Here is a 17,713-nt window from a genome sequence, read left to right on the forward strand (position 1 = left end):
ATTATTACAACTGGCAGAAGAATACTACAGACCATTTTAAAAAACACTGAATGCATGTTGCAATATCTCTACACAAGAAGGGGAATTAAGAAAGTGACCTAATTCCAAGTAGTCCCCTCTCCCAATCCATTCTAAATCAGTTTTACTCTACCTTTAAAAACATCATCAAATAAAACATTTTAACTGTGTTTTATCACTTGCAGTTCTTTTTGCAGGTTTTAAAAACCAGGAAAAAAAAGTGTTATTTCTAAAACTGATGTGAATATACATATTGTAAACCTGGAAGGTATATTTACCCTCAAGTTAGTAATTAGTTTCATGATGGTTTAGTCATTTATTCAGCAAATATTTATTAAGCAATTTTCACATGCCAGACACTGTCCTAGGCACTGAAAATACATCAGTGAACAAAACAGACAAAAATCCTTGTCCTCACAGAGTTTTTATTAGATAATATAAATATTTGAAAATGTCTTTAATTCAGTGTTGAACTAATATATAACAAACTCAACTCTGCCTCTATCAGGATGTAAACAAGCATGATGAAATAACTTCAATCTTCAGATTCTGATTCCAAACTTTGTATTTCTCACTTGAAAATGTATTGTTATCTCTAAAATTAAAATGGTTTTCCTTTAAAATGCTGAGTTTATTTCTTTGAATGACCAATTAGCTACTAAATATGAATATAGTCACTACTTAGTTTTATGGAAGTATAATGAATTTATTTCAGATAGTCAGGGAAAATATTCCTACACAAATAACTTCACTTGGCTATAATTTTCTCTCTCTCATGAACAAATGATAGGATAACTTGAAATTTCCTTAGTGTTCTTCCATATCCCACACCTACTACACCCTGAGGTTAGTTTGGAAATTGATAGGGGAAGCACGATGAAAGCAGATACAGAGAATTAAAATTTTCTACAAGTGTCAGTAGTGCCGTTCCTGTTTAAGTGATATTTTTTGTACGAAATACATAGTGGTTTGGTAGGCAACAGTCATAGTTAGAGGGACAGAATCATAACACTTAGAGAAAACAAAAACAGAAACAATTTTCAAATTTTAAGAGATAAAAGCAAAAATGCAAGTTTATTTTATAGTCTCTGATCAATTCAGTTCTAAACATGTAAGTAGGTAGGGAAACTAAGTCTCTAGTATACACAATTCTAGAGAGTTCAAATCACAAACATGATGTTAAAATGGTTTGTCAGAAGAATTCCAAGGCATAATTTCTCTGACATACTTGTTACATTTTCCTTCATTAGAGTACCATGTTTAATTTGTGACATACTTAACTAATTCTATGAGTGAATGGCTTATATGCTACAAAAACAAATTCTTAAAAATAGTACAAATTAGGTATTATATGAAATTAAAAAAATAAAACAAATGAACAAGACAAACAAGCAAAAAGCTCATAGACACAAATTAGTTTAGTAGTTACCAGAGTGTAAAGGGGAGTGTAGAAGAGGGTAAAGGGGGTCAAATATATGGTGACAGAAGGAGATTTGAATTTGGGTGGTGAGCTCACAATGCAATATATAGATGAATTATTATAGAATTGTACACTTGAAACCTATGTAATTTTGTTAACCAATGTCACCTCAATAAATTTAATAAAATATAATAAAATACTATACATACATACATATATATATATATATATATATATATATATATATATATATATATATATATATATATGTATATTCCATGATCCTAACTCTACTTGGCTGCGACCATTCTAATTATTTGAATCTCATTAAGTCTAAAATACACCATTAAACAGCCATGATGTATTGGGTTGTCGGAAAAGTCATGACGTATTTTGTCTATGTTTTTCAAAGATCACTTATTTATATAAAGAACAAAGATCAATCAATGATATATTGCCCGTTTTGTTTGATAACCTTTTGCCATCTTTCAGTGAGCTTCATAATTCCTCGTTCATAGAAGGTCCTGTCTTTATTTGCGAAAAACTGAACAAGGTTCTGATTTACAGCCTCATGTGAATTGAACGTTATACCACGCAAGGAGTTTTGAAGAGAGCAAAATAAGTGGAAGTCTGAGGGCGCAAGATCAGGCAAGTATGGTGGGTGCGGCAACACATCCCATCCAAGCTCCAATAGTTTTTGATGGGTGATCAAACTTGTGTGTGGTCTCGCGTTGTCGCGATGGAACACAACTCCTTTACAATTAACAAGCTCTGGACATTTCTGGATTATGGATTCATTAAAACTGTCCAACTGCCGACAGTACACATTCGAATTGATTGTTTGGTTCCTTGGTAGGAGCTCCACAAACACGACACCTTTAAAATCCCACCACACTGACAGCATAACCTTCTTCTGATGAATGTCTGCTTTCAATGTCATTTGAGGAGAATCATCACTTTGGGACCAGAACTGTTTGCACACCACACTGTTGTAAACAATCCACTTCTCATCACCAGTTATCAGTCACTTCAAAAAAGGATCGTTTTCCTCACGTTTAATGAGCATATTGCAGATGTTTATATGCGCAATCAAATGCACTTCTTTGAGTTCATGCAGAACCCAAATATCGAGCTTGCTTACGTATCCCAGCTTCTTCAGGTGGTAGTGAACACTTGAATGATGGATGTTCAATGTTTCAGCAATCTGTTGTGTCATGTAACGTGGGTTTGACTTGATCAATGCCTTTATTTTGTGGTCATCAACATCGGTGGGCCTCCCTGACCGAGGAGCATCCTTGAGATCAAAATCACCAGTACAGAATTTCATGAACCTTCGTTGGCACTGACATTCTTGTAGAGCATTGTCACCATAAACTTTATGCAACTTTTTACAAACTTGACACGTGTTCTTCCCTTTATGGAAGTAAAACAGTGAAATATGGCAAAAATGCACAATTTGGTCTCCCATCTTCAACTTGTAAAATCTCCAACTCAACCAAATGGCTCAATTTTTTTTTAGAATGAAGCTAGAACTGTCAGCTCTCAAATGACATAGCAATGACATACATGCGAATGAGTCTAGTACTTCCAAAAATGAACTAGTGCCATCTGTCGCAAACATGCATCATGACTTTTCCGACAACCCAATATTATACAGTTACTTCTATGTTCTTGTTCTCATGCACAGTCAAAACTTTTTTCACAGACTGGAAAAATGTTAAGGTAGTCCTTAAGGTTGATAGGAAGGAATGTAGGATATTGCAAGAAAAGTAACCATGTGTGGAGAAAGACAAACTGGAGAAACTAATAAACTTGATACTTTCAAAGGGACTGAACACAACAAGTAAAGTGGAGTTGGTGCACTGGCTGTCTGTCCTGCTTGACTTGACTATTTCCTATGTATTCCTAAACTTGAAAGGTCAAAATGAAAGACTTTAATCTAAACAGCTGAATAAATGAGCAAAGTAAACAGAAATAGTCTCAGAGATATAGAGGAAAAACTGATGGTTGCTAGATGGGAGGGGGCTGGGTATGAGGGAGAAGGGTAGATGATTAGAAAGCACAAATTGGCAACTACAATATTGTCACAGGAATATGAAAGACAGTTTGGGGAATATAATCAATAATGTGAGGATTTTGTAGGGTGTCAGATGGGCACGTCTTATTATGGAGACCACTTCATGGACAGTGTAGATGCCTGACCACTGCACTGTACACCTGAAACTGAATAATATTGTATGTCAACTATAATTTTATATATAATATATATATATATATATATTATATATATATATATATATATATATATGTCACAGGATATGGAGTACAGCATACGGAATAGAGTCAATGGCATTGTAATAGATACATACTATGTCAGAGGGGCAATAGATTGGGGAAGGGGGGTTATCACTTTGTGAGAGGTCTAAATGTCTAACTATTACCATTGTTTTGTATACCTGAAACTAATTTTAAAAAGAAAAATTCCAAACCAAAAACTTAGGGGGAAAAAAAAAGATGCAAAATAAAAGCATGGAGAAAGGAACAACAAAAAAAAAAGATTAGGCACTTTAATTCTTTAAAACTGTTATTTTTCTTAAATTTTATTCCACAAAGGATTCAATTATTGGATTTCTTTTTGTGTGAGTCTAATTTTCATATTTGGGTCTAATCTCTCTAAAAAGTGGATCCATCAATGTTGCTTCATTCTCTAAAATGTTTATGAGTGTGTTTTGTTGAGTCATCCTAACACTTCACAATGGTTAGCGCAGTGTTCTCTAACAGGGTTTCAAATCTGTTAATAATCAATGCTCAAACAGCACTTATAAGGCAATTTATGAAGGTTGCTCTTATATTTTAATTTTTCTTGATTTTTGATATATGATTTAGGAAGCATTTGTAAAATGGTTTTACAGATTATTCAAGCAAGGAACATGTTCTATATGGCAAAATGTTCACTTATCATCATACATCTTTATCACCTTGTGGTGAATTTAATCATGATTATTTCAGTATCTATTAATTATTTTAATGTATTTTGTCCATAAGTATAACATTATCATAATAAATAAAATCTTAGATTCCCCAAAGTAAAAGGATAATTTCCATTCTGTGCAGCATTTTAATTGCTCTAAGTGATTTGAAATCAGTTATTTCATTTAATCTTTATAACAACTATATGATAGATATGAATATGTGTGGGCATTAATTTATATATTCAATTTTTATATCAAATAGGCATTAATTTCATATCCTATAAATCCTCTAGATGATTATATTTTAAGATCATGTTTTCAGAAAGTAAATGGTAGAAATTCATGACTTCACTGAGAAGTTGTTGAATAGCTTATTTTGATTTTTAGATATGTAAGCATAAGTGATTACTTTTATTAATTCCTGTTCTCATGAGTGAATAAAACAGTATAGGTCTAACCAGGAAAAAAAGGTGATGACTTAGTACACATTTGTGTCAGCTGCTAATTTATCAAAATCATGATGTAATAAAATCAACAGCTACAAGCAAATGAGATATATCACCATAATCTTGAAAATGGTGCTTGGAAACAAGATCCCAGTTAATAGTCTGAAAATGAATCAAGGTAAGATATTAGTTATGAGAAAATGAATAGTATCTATCAACTTATTGTTCCAAGGAACAGGGAGATGCCTTTCATCCTTAATAACTGCATTCATTCAACCAGGAAGAAAAGAAGCTCTTCCTAGTAAGATGACTTTGGGGCAACATAAATCCACAATCAGTAGCTACACATCATAGACCACTAAGCAAAAATGATGTAGCAACTTTCTAAAAACCAATCTTGCTTCTTGGTTTATCAACTGCTTAACAACAGGTGCCTCAGGCTAAAGGTTCAGCAAAAATCCTTTCTTTGTTTTTTAATCCTTATTATTTTACATACATCTTAATATTATTTCTGTGATTTTCATTTTGTGTCATTTCAAAATCAAAAGAATCTGGATGGCAAGTTAAAAATGATATCAGTGAATAAATGTACAGAACATTTGAAGCATAAATAGGACATATACAGGCCACATTTTAATACATTTAATTTAGGATAGGAAACTAATTAGACAGAATTCTGACTTTAAAAACTGAATTAGCATTTATAGTTAAACACAACTTTTTATCTGTTCTTAATTTGTACAATAAATTCATATTCTGGGTTCGGCTTGGTTTTCAAGAAGGAATTGTGTCTATACGAGATACAATTCAAAGGTATTTACAAATAGCTCACACAAAGACAAATTATATGTTAGTATTTCTACTGTTTTTCCTTTCTATTTCTTATACATAAAAAAGTTTTTTTTTATTTAGCAACATCTCTCAAACCTGTGAGTTATTTCAACTTTGTCTTAACATTTTAATTCCAAATATAATTGTGACACTAAACATTCAAACGCTACTTTAGGCATTCAAAAACACCTTGCTAAATTTCAGAAATCTTACTTTTAGAGAAGGCCTGTTGAGTCCTATTTCAGTATTATTATCAGGTTGTCGGAAAAGTCATGACGCATTTTTGCAACAAAAAACATAAAAAATACGTCATGATTTTTTCAACAACCCAATAGCATATTTGACAGTGTACAACATAGGCAATAGAAACTGGATGTTTTATGGTAAAAATCTGCATAATACCTTAAGATTTAGCTTTTTAAAAATAGAAATTTAGGTATAAAACTAAGCTTCCATAAAACTTTTAAATGGAAATAATTGTACAGATAAATAATATTGTATAGTGTAGTTCTCTACTCTAAATGCAAATTAATTATTTCAAATATATACCCAAATTTATTGGTAGGCCTTTATATTTACTTTAGCAGTGCATGGGAACTGTGCCAAATACATAATAAGAGTTTAAGGAATGTTTATTAGATGTTTGAGTTTCTAATTCTTTTGTTTTAAACTTTTTTTTTTTTAAAGATCATATTACTACAAGGACTGGCAAAGACTCCAAGAAACAATAGGTGTGTTACACAACAACTTGGAGTGTTCATTATTTCATGCATTCTGTTTCGTTAAAAGGCCTGCATTTTTCTGACGAGTATATTTTAGAGCACAGCCTTTTCCTGCAGGTATTTTCATTACAAATTAATGAAGGCTGTTCTTAGGCAAGCAGTTTTCCCAACTAAAGGTAAAACAAAATATTTAAATTAATTCTAATCCTGTATTTTTTCCAAATATTTATAGATGCTTGTTATTGATTTTTTAAAATTTTTATCCTGTTTCCCACTTTGGATTATCACGAATCTTACTCGGGTTCATAAAATAATTAAAAGTGAGTCCTTTCCTCATTAGTGTTCATTCGCCATACCCCATGCTTTCTCACTATAAATACAGAGAGTCTTCCTTGTACCTAGTAATAGATTAGCATATTGGAAGAAGAATTTCATGCTACCTTCTTTTTTTTTAAACCAAGCAGTGCATTAACCTCAATGAAACCACAACTATGCAAGTTCCATCTCCACAGAGTTGGTTGCAGTTTTGTCCTTTGGACCAGCAAGCACTAGCCAAATAATTGTGGAATATTCATGAGATATTTCATTTTTATGATTAAAATAATAATCTTCATGTTTCAGAGTGTATGTTTTTGTGTGTATGTGTGTGCACATGCACAAAGAGATAGTTTCAATGAAAAAGGCCAATTGAAATGCCATTTGTGAAACAATAGTTGAAATGGACATGATGTGGTCAGGGTTACTCTCATATTAAGGCAGTCCAGAAATGTAGTACTCTGACAGTGTCCCACACTAATGCTTATGAAGACCAAAAAGATATTTTTATGTAGGCATTTGCTGCCATTGTAATTTTTATTAATTTAGCTATCACATTTTTTATAAAAAAATATATTTGTACTTTGCTTATTTATGAAGGCTTGCAAAAATACTTGAATGTGTCTTTTGAAAATCAGATTTCACATTGGTTTTGAAAGAGTTTGCCAAAGAAAGAAAATAAAGACATCATTCTTCATATTAGGTACTGGAGGCTTAAATTGTTGTGTTTAATTACCTCCCAAAATATTTTTGGTTTTTAGAATTACAACTTACTGTGATGATTTCAGCTTGAAATAGAGTATGAAAATTTTAAAAGTGGCCATTGTCTCATTTTATGTAAGTTACAATCTCTATATAGGTGAGAAATGTATAATACTGTCCTCAAATTTTCTTATTATTCCAAGAAATACTAGACATACTGAAAGATGTTTTTTCCTTTTCAAAGATATTCAAGTCCTTAAAGGAGATCATAGAATGAGCTATCACAACCAGAACTATTTCACACCTGCTGTATCTGGCACTCACTCTAGGAAACTGTGACAACATGCTGCATTAATTCTTCCTATAAACTGACAGCCTTGGAAAATAAAAAAATAAAGGCTAGTGCTAGTCACAATAAAATTGCTTTGTGTAAGGACTTGATAGTATAGATAGGACAAGAACAAAAGTTTAGAAGCAAAGGTGATTATGCCCTAAAAAAAGGAAGTCTGTTTTTGCACATTGTAGTCATATTTGGTAATATAAGTAATATCTGGAGCTGTGCAGTCCAATATAGTAGCCCTCACCATATGTAACTATACAAATACAAATTAAATTAAATGAAAATTGTAAGCTCTTAGTTGCACCAGGCACATTTCAGGTGTTCTGTAAGCAAATGGGATTAAGAGCTGACAGTATTGGACAGTGCTGATTATAGAACATGTTTACCATTAAAGAAATTTCTATTGGACACTGCTGCTCTAGAGCAAGAGGAAAATAATCTTGAGCTATGCATGCACTCAGGAAAGTGAAATGATGGTTGGGTTACCTGATTCATAAGCAGGGGACAAAAAAGGATAAAATGATGCAATAAAATTTATTACTAAATCATTTAGAAGTGAATATTGTTTATGATATTAAATCTTGAAACTATTAGGTAGTGATTATATTTTACTAAAATTATTGGGGTGACTGGTTAGTAAAATTATATAGGTTTCAAGTGTACATTTCTGTAAAACATCATCTATATATTGTGTTGTGTGTTTACTACCCAGAGCCAGTTCTCCTTCTGTCATCATATATTTGACCCCTTTTACTCTTGTCTACCTCCCCCTCTTCTCCCTTACCCTCTGGTAACCACTAAACTGTTGTCTGTGTCTATGTGTTTTTGTTTGTTTGCCTTGTTTGTTTGTTGCTTTCAGTTTTATCAGAGATTTGTAACTTGTTAATTCAAGGAGAAACTATTAAATTTCCCCTCATCACTGCTTGAGATTCTGAGACAAAAGAAAAAAGCAAAAAAAAAAAAAAAAGCGCAGTTTAGTGGTTATATATACATAAATAGTATCTTGAAATAGAATTATTTTCATAAAACATTATTATCTCAATAAGACCTATGAGAAATGCTATATAAATAAATGTACTGTGTCTGAGACACTAAATTTCTGAAGAGGTAATATACCAATGCAACTACTCACTTGATAGTTTTCAGTATCTTGGGTAGGGTCAACAGAAGTGTGAGGTACTCACCATGTTCTCCTGATTTACCACCATCATAATCTTCATACTGATAGTATGAAGAATATTAGGCCTGATAGAAATAATCAATTCTTCAAAAACTTCAGATAGGAAACTAAAGGGTATAGTGTAAATATCCTAACAGACAACTGCGTAAATTTGTCTTACTTTATGATATCAGAAACACATGATAACGTAAACATTCACTTGTAAGGTAGAACCATGCAGTGAAGCTACTGTTTTCTAGCATATCTAATTATTATTTCATTCTCAATCCTTCTCTGCTGTTCCCGAGTCCACCCTGCTCTCCCCCTTCTCTGAACACAGAGCGCTGATATTATATTGGCTGCCTCAGTTTACAAATTTCCTCATATTTATGTCTCTGTGCAGACTTAACCCTTCACCTCCAAGTTCTCTGTCCACAGTGCTGGATAGTCTTAATAAATACTGCTGATTTTTAAATTTTTATGTGTTTTTATATGCTTTAATAAAGAAATAATATTTAATAAAGAAAAGGTTCATAGTTTATAGAACTTAGAAAAAGTGAATTAAATCCCCAGTAAAAGCCATTCATTATCCACTGAAATAGAAATGGATGTTTCAGTTTTCCAGTCTTGCTCCTAGTCCCTGTTTTCCTTAAAATTCCTATTTTATGAGTCAGTTACTCCAAAATTTATTTTCATTATCTTTCAGTTCTATTTGAAAAAAAATGGGACACATAGAAGTAATATGTGGAGGAAGCTCTCACATTCTATTTTCATGTAAATTTTTACATGATAGTCTTCAGAATTTATTATACCATGATACATAAAACTAAATTTACATGGGTATTTTGTACATTAGGTATTGTTTTTTACCCTTTCCATATTCACTATATAATGTTGCTCTAATTGTTTTTCATTTACTCATACTTATTTCTTTCCCATGTGTCAATATGTTAACATATCAATGTCAAAATATGCTCTTTTATAGGGTATGATTTTTCCCAATATTACTTTAAAATTAACAATTGAGTCCACAGAGTAAAACAAGCTAGAAAAAAAATGACTTATTTCTGTGTTGTGGGCCATATTCATAAGAAAATGTAAAACCAATTTTGCCTACACTGTCATTATCAAGTGTATGAAAAAATTGATAGCTTAACTCTACCGTGCTCATAAAAAGAAGCCATTCCATAGAGGCATTATTTAAATATATTTTTGGTTTGATCTAGTTTTAAAAATAAGTGAAAATTTCTCCATAAGCAGAATGAACTGAAGAACTCCATATAGATCCATTCTTGCAACCGTCTTAATGACCAGTAGTATTGACTTCAGACAAATCTTTCATTTAGAGGTTCACATACAATGCAGCAAAACCATTCATTTAAAGCTATTGCTAAATATATTTGATGTGGAAATTGAGACAATCATTCACTTCCCTACTTAAAAATCAAACTCATAAAAATTATTATACTCTATATGAAATCAAAGTCATAAAATGTTATTATATCCAAATAAAAACTGCCCTGGCAAAATGAAATTTAAAAAAATTATTTACGATTTTGTGGCATGAGCTATGGAGATGGATTGCCTGGTTTTGAATCTAGGATCCACCACTTACTAGCTATGTAACTTTATACAAGTTTTTTAAATTCTCTGTGTCTCAATATAAAATAGAAATAATAATAGTATCTACCTCAGGGTGTTATTGTGAAAACTAAATGAATTAACATATGTCAAGTACTTAGAACAGTTCCTGGAACCACCATAAGTATTTTGTTTGTTATTGTAGCTCTCATTACTATTAAACTAAAGAAAATAGACAAAAGGGTTTGTCTACTATTTATATATTATATATATAAAGCACTCACAAAGACAAATAAATGTCTAACCCTGTGGGGGAAAAAGACTTGAATTCTGGTATCAACTCTGCCTTTAAATAGATATGACTTTTAGGACAAGACATTTAATCACTCTGTGCCTTATTTCCTTATGAAGAGTAAGGTTGGGGTTCATCTGTAAGATCTTTTCTTGTTCTAGTATTGAAATGAGCTTTATTCATAAATCTGTAATCATTTGCATAATGGATCTCAATTATGTTCAATGCTAAAGTTTTAAAGAATTTTATATCACAATTCTTTATGTAAAGTCAAAATGTCTTATAGTCAACTGCATATTTAATTTAATTTTAATTGACTTAAATTATGTTTATAAGGTTTAAAGATTGCCTGCTTTTTTTTCAGTAAGTGTTAATCTTATGGTTGCTTCTAGCTTGGCAACAAATAATTTTGTATATAATTTAAAAGGGAAGCCTTGTTTTAAAAGAGCATTTTAATGATAATTTCTCCTTTTCAGGGGTTTTTTGGTAATATAATTTCCCTTTAAAATTTTACAACTCTTGAAAACATTTTCAAGAAAGATATATTACAATGACATTTATCTTTAGGCATTATGATTAGTTTTGAAATGTTTAAACTGACCAATTTATTCCTTTGATGAAATAGGAAACGTACATTGACTCACTGGATGATTTTAATTAAAGAACAAGTTTGAGTTAGAGAAAGTGGGGGGTATTTTAATTGGATAATTGTAATACATCTTAAAGCCTTGTGTTGAAAATATTGACGCAAACACATCTCACAAAATCAAGTGATTTTTCAAATATAATGGTATTTCCAACTAAAATATGTCATCGTGATTTTGTATTGAAAATGATAAAACTTCAACTTCTGTAAAGTTGATCATTTTAAAAAAAGATAATTAAAACCTGCTAGAGCTGACAACTACAACATTGCACCTTCAACATTTTCCACTAATTACAGCTGCTAATTTTCAAAGGGAACTGTTAAAGTGAGTCAGATATGACCTAAGGACATATTCTCCACCTCTTTTTTTTTTATTATTTAGAAGAAAAGTTTTTTAAACAAAACATTTCCAAATATATTATGTATCCATAATATAATTTAATTTTTATGGACTACTTTTACTTTTTTGTTGTTTTCTGAACTTTGCATCCTGTGACTATATATATATATATATATATATATATATATATATATATATATATCATTATAGTTGACATTCGATATTATTCTACTTCAGCTTCTGGTATATAGTGCAGTGGTCAGGAATCTACACAGTCTATGAAGTGATCCCCCTGCTAAGTCCAGTACCCATCTGGCACCACTTTTACTTTTTTGATGTTGGAAAATAAACATTAATTATTTTGTAAAACGTTATATACAATAACCAAACCAAAACAACAGAAAACCTACATGTGTTGCTTATTAAAATATATAGAAACTAAACACTGAGGCCTAAGTCCTCAAGGTCCTTAATTAGTTGCTTCCGACATATGTCTTTCCCATTAAATTATAACCCATGACTTCCCCACTTCAGCAAGCCAACACCCACTCTCTAGCCATAATATGTTCACTTCCTCTCTGGTCATCAGGATCGTCATCTGCTTTGGGGCATTTCACAACTAATTTTCTCTAAGAAACTTTCACAGGTTAACATTACATGGGGAATATCTGAGAAAGCATAAAAGGAAGGATAAATGTAAGTGCTTAAGAGACTTGTTAAAACATAACAACTAAGGAGAAGGCAGTCAGCAAAATTTTAGAGCAATGAGTTTTGTTTTGTTTTTACCTTTAATTTGGAAAAACAAGTCATTAATAGTTACTATGTGTCATGTACATTCAAATAGCACATTCTCTTAGTCACCTATTCTTTCTCCTTCACCCCTTAAAAGGTGTACAGAATATTGTTTTGAACTGAATGTTGTTGTTTTTTTTAATCCTGCCACCTGTTGGCAGCTCAGCAGTAGCTCAGCTCGGGCCGGGAATCAAACCGGTGATCCTGTTGCTCAGAGCTCAAACTCTTGAGCAAGCTCTTAACGAACTGAGCCACTCAGCCAGCCCCTGAACTGAGTGTTTTAATAAAATTGTTACCTTGGTTTAATTTGGCTTTGCCATCTTAATGGTAAACTGCCACTAGGTAAACAGGGACTGTGCTGCCATTTTGTTTTTCTTTTCTTTTTTTTAAATTCTGCTCTACTATCTCAAGTTCTTGTGAAAGCAAGCCTGGTACAAATATATTTTTTTAAATTAAAATTTACTGGGGTGACAATAGTTAGACAAATACATTATTTTTAAAAAGGAACATTGTATTATTACGTCACAAATACTGTGAGAAGGTGAGGGGTACACTGGAGGACACTTTAATCAATTAATCTACAAACTTAAATTATTTTTGAAAGAAAAAAACCTTCCCATTATACTTTGAACATTATTTTAAATTTTGTTTAATTTAATAGAATCTTAAACAACTTTTATGCATTTAATTGGAGATTGGGGGGATGTACTACTAGCTTATTCAATCAAATCATCATCTTACTGGTTCAAGAAATTCCATATATTTATTCATTAAAACAACATTTTGGGGCAGCCGGTTAGCTCAGTTGACTAGAGCGCAATGCTCATAACACCAAGGTTGCCGGTTTGATCCCCACATGGGCCACTGAATTGCATCCTCCTCAAGTAGATTAAAACAACTACTTGACTTGGAGCTGATGGGTCCTGGAAAAACGCCCTCCACAACTAGATTGAAACAACTACTTGACTTGCAGCTGATGGATCCTGGAAAAACACACTGTTCCCCAATAAAATAAAAAAATTTAAAAAACGACGTTTTGTTTGCTAGTTTGGTATATATTTGTTGAGTACTTTCTCTGTACCAGGCATTGGAAATACAAGAATAAGAAAGAACAGTCCGTCTACCCAGGGTGCTCAACGTCCACAGAAAAGGTATTTGTTCTGAAAATAAGTACTTCTGTAATTTATCATTACATGAATAATTGATGGACCTAATGACATCTCTGCATAATCCAAAGGGTCTTTAAGTCTCCGTAGGTTAGCATCAGTAGGGCTATAGTGTATCTTTGCTCTTAATTGATTTTTAGAAATTAACAATACATTGACATATGTAGTCATCCAAGCCAATAGAAATATTTACTGTAATTTCTGGGATTTTTGTTGTTGTGTTTTATGTTTCTCCCCACATGGTATCAATCAATATATTGAAATAGAGCCTTCCTTTTCCCTTTATTTATTTCCACTGCTAACATTTTAAGCTTGACACAAATCTTCTAAGAAAAAGTTCAAACACTGAAAACGGTAGTTCAGATAAAATTTGTACTCCTGAAAAGACCCGGAAGAAGCGTGACTTATATGGTATTGAATATATATAAAACTCACCTTGAAATACCTGCATTAAAACCCATTTTGGTACAGTCCTCATAGTGCTCTGCAATCAGCTGTGGGGTGGAGGATGAAAAGAGGGAAAGGAAGAAAAAGATCTTTGCCTCCAGTACAATGTATCAGTTGAAACTTAAGTAAAATAGATGCACTAAAAAGATAGGGCTTCAATAACCTAATACTACATTAGGTGGGAGTTTCCACAGCAGGACGTCCAATGTCCCTTTAGTTTCAGGGGTACAATGATTGTGTATTCCCTGATGGATAAAGTACTGTTAACAGAAAAGCATTAATGACTCTGACATGTAGTCACAAATATTCTAGGGATTCAAAATGGGGCAGTCTCTACTACCCTTATTTGTCTGCTGGGGAAAGTTAAATAAAAATGTCATATCCACTAATTGGCCTTTCTCCCTTGGACTGTTACAACAGTTCAACAAACCTAACAGATAGAATTGGGAATCTGCAGTAGGTTTATGAAACAGTAGAATGCATAGATTCAAGGCACTACATATGCAGTAGGTGTGAGCCTGGCCCCATATACTACTAGTATTTATTTTCTGAAGCTGAGGAAAGTGGTCATACCTTGAATATTAATCACATATTATGTCACTAAAAATTCATAATTAGCTACATGTTAATTTCAATTTTCTTCAGTTGTGAAATTGATCTTAATTATAATGGTTCCAATATCAATTTATACTCTCTTAGATGGGAATTTCTAATTCTGTAAGGAGGATAGCAAAACATTGTCTCACCCAAGCTTGTCAGCTTCTTCACAAGACTACAAAGTTGAGAGCAGCTGAGGCAAGACCTCTCTGGCATGTGATCTGTGGAATCCTTCTTACCCACAAAAGGGTTTTCCTGTGGTAGGTCAAACACTTTGAGTTGGATTTCAAGAAACCACAAATCTAAGTTCAGCAAGTAGATAACATATGACAGAGGTTCATCATTATATAGCATGGTCCTCCAATTTGCTGTAAGGGCTACAAATCAAGCAAAGGTTAATAATGGTTTTTTAGTACAATTTTAGATTTTGGAAAAAGGAAAGCAAGGCATGAAAGCTTGTTTTCAATATGATTTTATGGATCTCTCTTGGATTAAAAAACAAAACGTCCACACATGTTTGGAGGTAGGGTATATTGGAAAAGTATTTCAAGGCTTTGAATAAAAGAAGCTTTAAAATTTTTGAAAAGCCAGCTTACACTGTTGCATTCTTAGTTCTAATTAAGTCAGATCTGTTAAAGCATTTAATGCATATTTATGTAGAAATTTTGGCAACTTGCTTACTATTTGTATTACATATTGAGTGATTATATTGGTGTTGATAAAAAAATAGAATTTAAATGAAAATATAATTAGAATGATACTGATATAAATGTTCCTCTTTAGGGGATAAAATTGCTTACATTGTAAACGGCTGCAAGTTATATTTTTTAATATGGAAAATGGAAATCCTGTTCCTTATTACTTCATGATTATGACCTTCCTAAAATTCCAGAGACATGTGTTTTTCACATCCATTTCTTCCTAGAGCAATGCTATCCAATAGAATTTTCTGTGATAATAGAAATGTTCTATATCTGCTTGGTCCAATATGGTAGAGACATGTGGCTGTTAATCACTTGAAATGTGGCTAGTGCAACCGAGAAAACAAATTATTAATTTTATTTAATTTTAATTGAAATAGCCACATGTAGCTAGTAACTACCATATTGGGCAGCACAGTTCAGAGGCATTTTATATTCTGTATTTAATTTAAGGTATGCATGAATTTACTTAAGAAAAACTTGTTTTGTTAGGATACTCTATCCTCTTCCATCCATCTGTCCATCTATTCATCCATCCATCCAGTTTATTAATTTTAAGCACCCTTAGTGTGTAAAGCACTATATTAAGTTTATATAATAGAGGAGCTTTACACTATGTTAATTGTGTACAGTGAGAGAAATAAGACAAGACTTATGCAAGATAAATAATACATTCAATAGGCTGACAGGATAAAAAGCAAAGTGCTAAGGGAATACCAAAGAATGAAAACACTTTGGGATAATGGGATTAGGAAGAGGCTCATGGAGGACATAGTTATTTCAATGTTTTTGTTAACTGGTACAAGATATAGGAAGGATTGTAAGGGAAAGAGATCACAAGACAGAAAAGTCTGGACTTTTGTTTGGAAAGTGGGGATAAAGAAGAGGGAATCCCCCAAGGTGTTTTAAATCTGAGTGACTGAAAAGGTTAGTATTAAGAGCAGATAAGGTCAAGTCAGGAGGATGAACATGTTTTGTAAGAAAATATTGAGGCTAAATAAGAGAACGTATTTTAAATCTAAGATATTTATAAAAGTTATTCGATTATACAGTTACTTGTTATAAAAGTAATTAAAAATTAGTTAAAATGTTAGCCATCAAATTAAATGTATATGTTCATTGTAATAGTGTTAATGGTAAATAAGATCAAGGTGGAGGTCAGATATGCTTCAAGAGAACTCTAGTAAAGTATGATCATCAATCATCTATCTAAACTTCCATTATGTTGGTTTCTCTATTTAAAGACTAAAGATTAGGATAGCTACAGTAAGGGGAGCCAAATGCAAACATATGTGAATTTTCCCTTAATCCCTACTTAGAATTCTTATTGAGCAGAGTCGGATAACCTAAGATATATCAAAAAAATTTCATGCCCTAAGAGAGTGCCTTAAATTCCTCAGATAGTATTGCATTCTGTGTTAATCTAAAAGCAAAGATTAAACTTTGGGGAAGTAAATGTCCTTATCGTGTGATGTAGGCAGCTAATAAAATGCCATACTATAAAACCTTAGTGATGGGTTTACTTATGTTCAGACCTACCATGTTTCTTTTGGATATAAATGTATTAACACGTATTAAATTTGAAAAAAAGTTAGCATTGATCTAGAGATCATTGTTCTTCTTGTTTTGTTTGCCTTTCTGAATTAATGTTCACTGTTTTGACAAGAAAATAATGTTTCCTTCCTTTGCAAATAGAGAAAAAAATTTCAGATTTCTATAGATTGAATAAATGTGATTTTAAATCATCAGGTACTTAATATAAATACCTAACTATTGGGTCGTCGGGAAAGTCATGATGCATTTTTGCATTGAAAAACATAGGAAAACACGTCATGACTTTCCCGACAACCCAATAGTTTGAATGTACATTGAATTATAGGAGATAGTCAAGGTTGATCTCTGAATTCAATAAAGACTAGGCCTGTTAACAGGCTAACATTATTTTCATACCTGAATTTTCATCTCTGGATTCATAAATTGAACAGATACGATATGGGTGTTATTTCTTTTGAGGCAATTAAGATTTCCAGGAATTATGTTAACATGAGTGCTCATTGTTTCCATTAATAAGAAATTTGAAAGTTGAGAAATTGTGCCTCTTTATATTTAGTATTTTATAAACTAGTCAGGTGTACTTTAAGACTTAGGGGCTATGACTATGTAGGCAATTTTCTTCCTCTAGAATAATATGAGGATCAAGAGGTTGTGAATATACAGTTTGCTGAC

At 32.1% G+C, this 17,713-nt stretch overlaps 1 protein-coding gene across 1 annotated transcript in view; it reads right to left on the reverse strand.

The window, feature by feature from the left end:
- LOC109392288 (protocadherin-11 X-linked-like) overlaps positions 1 to 17,713 on the reverse strand; it is a 101,389-nt gene that overhangs the window by 56,250 nt on the left and 27,426 nt on the right. Inside the window, 2 exon segments of the mRNA XM_019660640.1 lie at positions 14,178 to 14,236; positions 14,936 to 15,041. Of these exon segments, the coding sequence (XP_019516185.1) occupies positions 14,178 to 14,203 (26 nt within the window). The 5' untranslated portion in view covers positions 14,204 to 14,236; positions 14,936 to 15,041.

The sequence above is a fragment of the Hipposideros armiger genome, unplaced genomic scaffold (assembly GCF_001890085.2).
Source record: "Hipposideros armiger isolate ML-2016 unplaced genomic scaffold, ASM189008v1 scaffold_323, whole genome shotgun sequence".
In the NCBI taxonomy this organism is placed as follows: domain Eukaryota; kingdom Metazoa; phylum Chordata; class Mammalia; order Chiroptera; family Hipposideridae; genus Hipposideros; species Hipposideros armiger.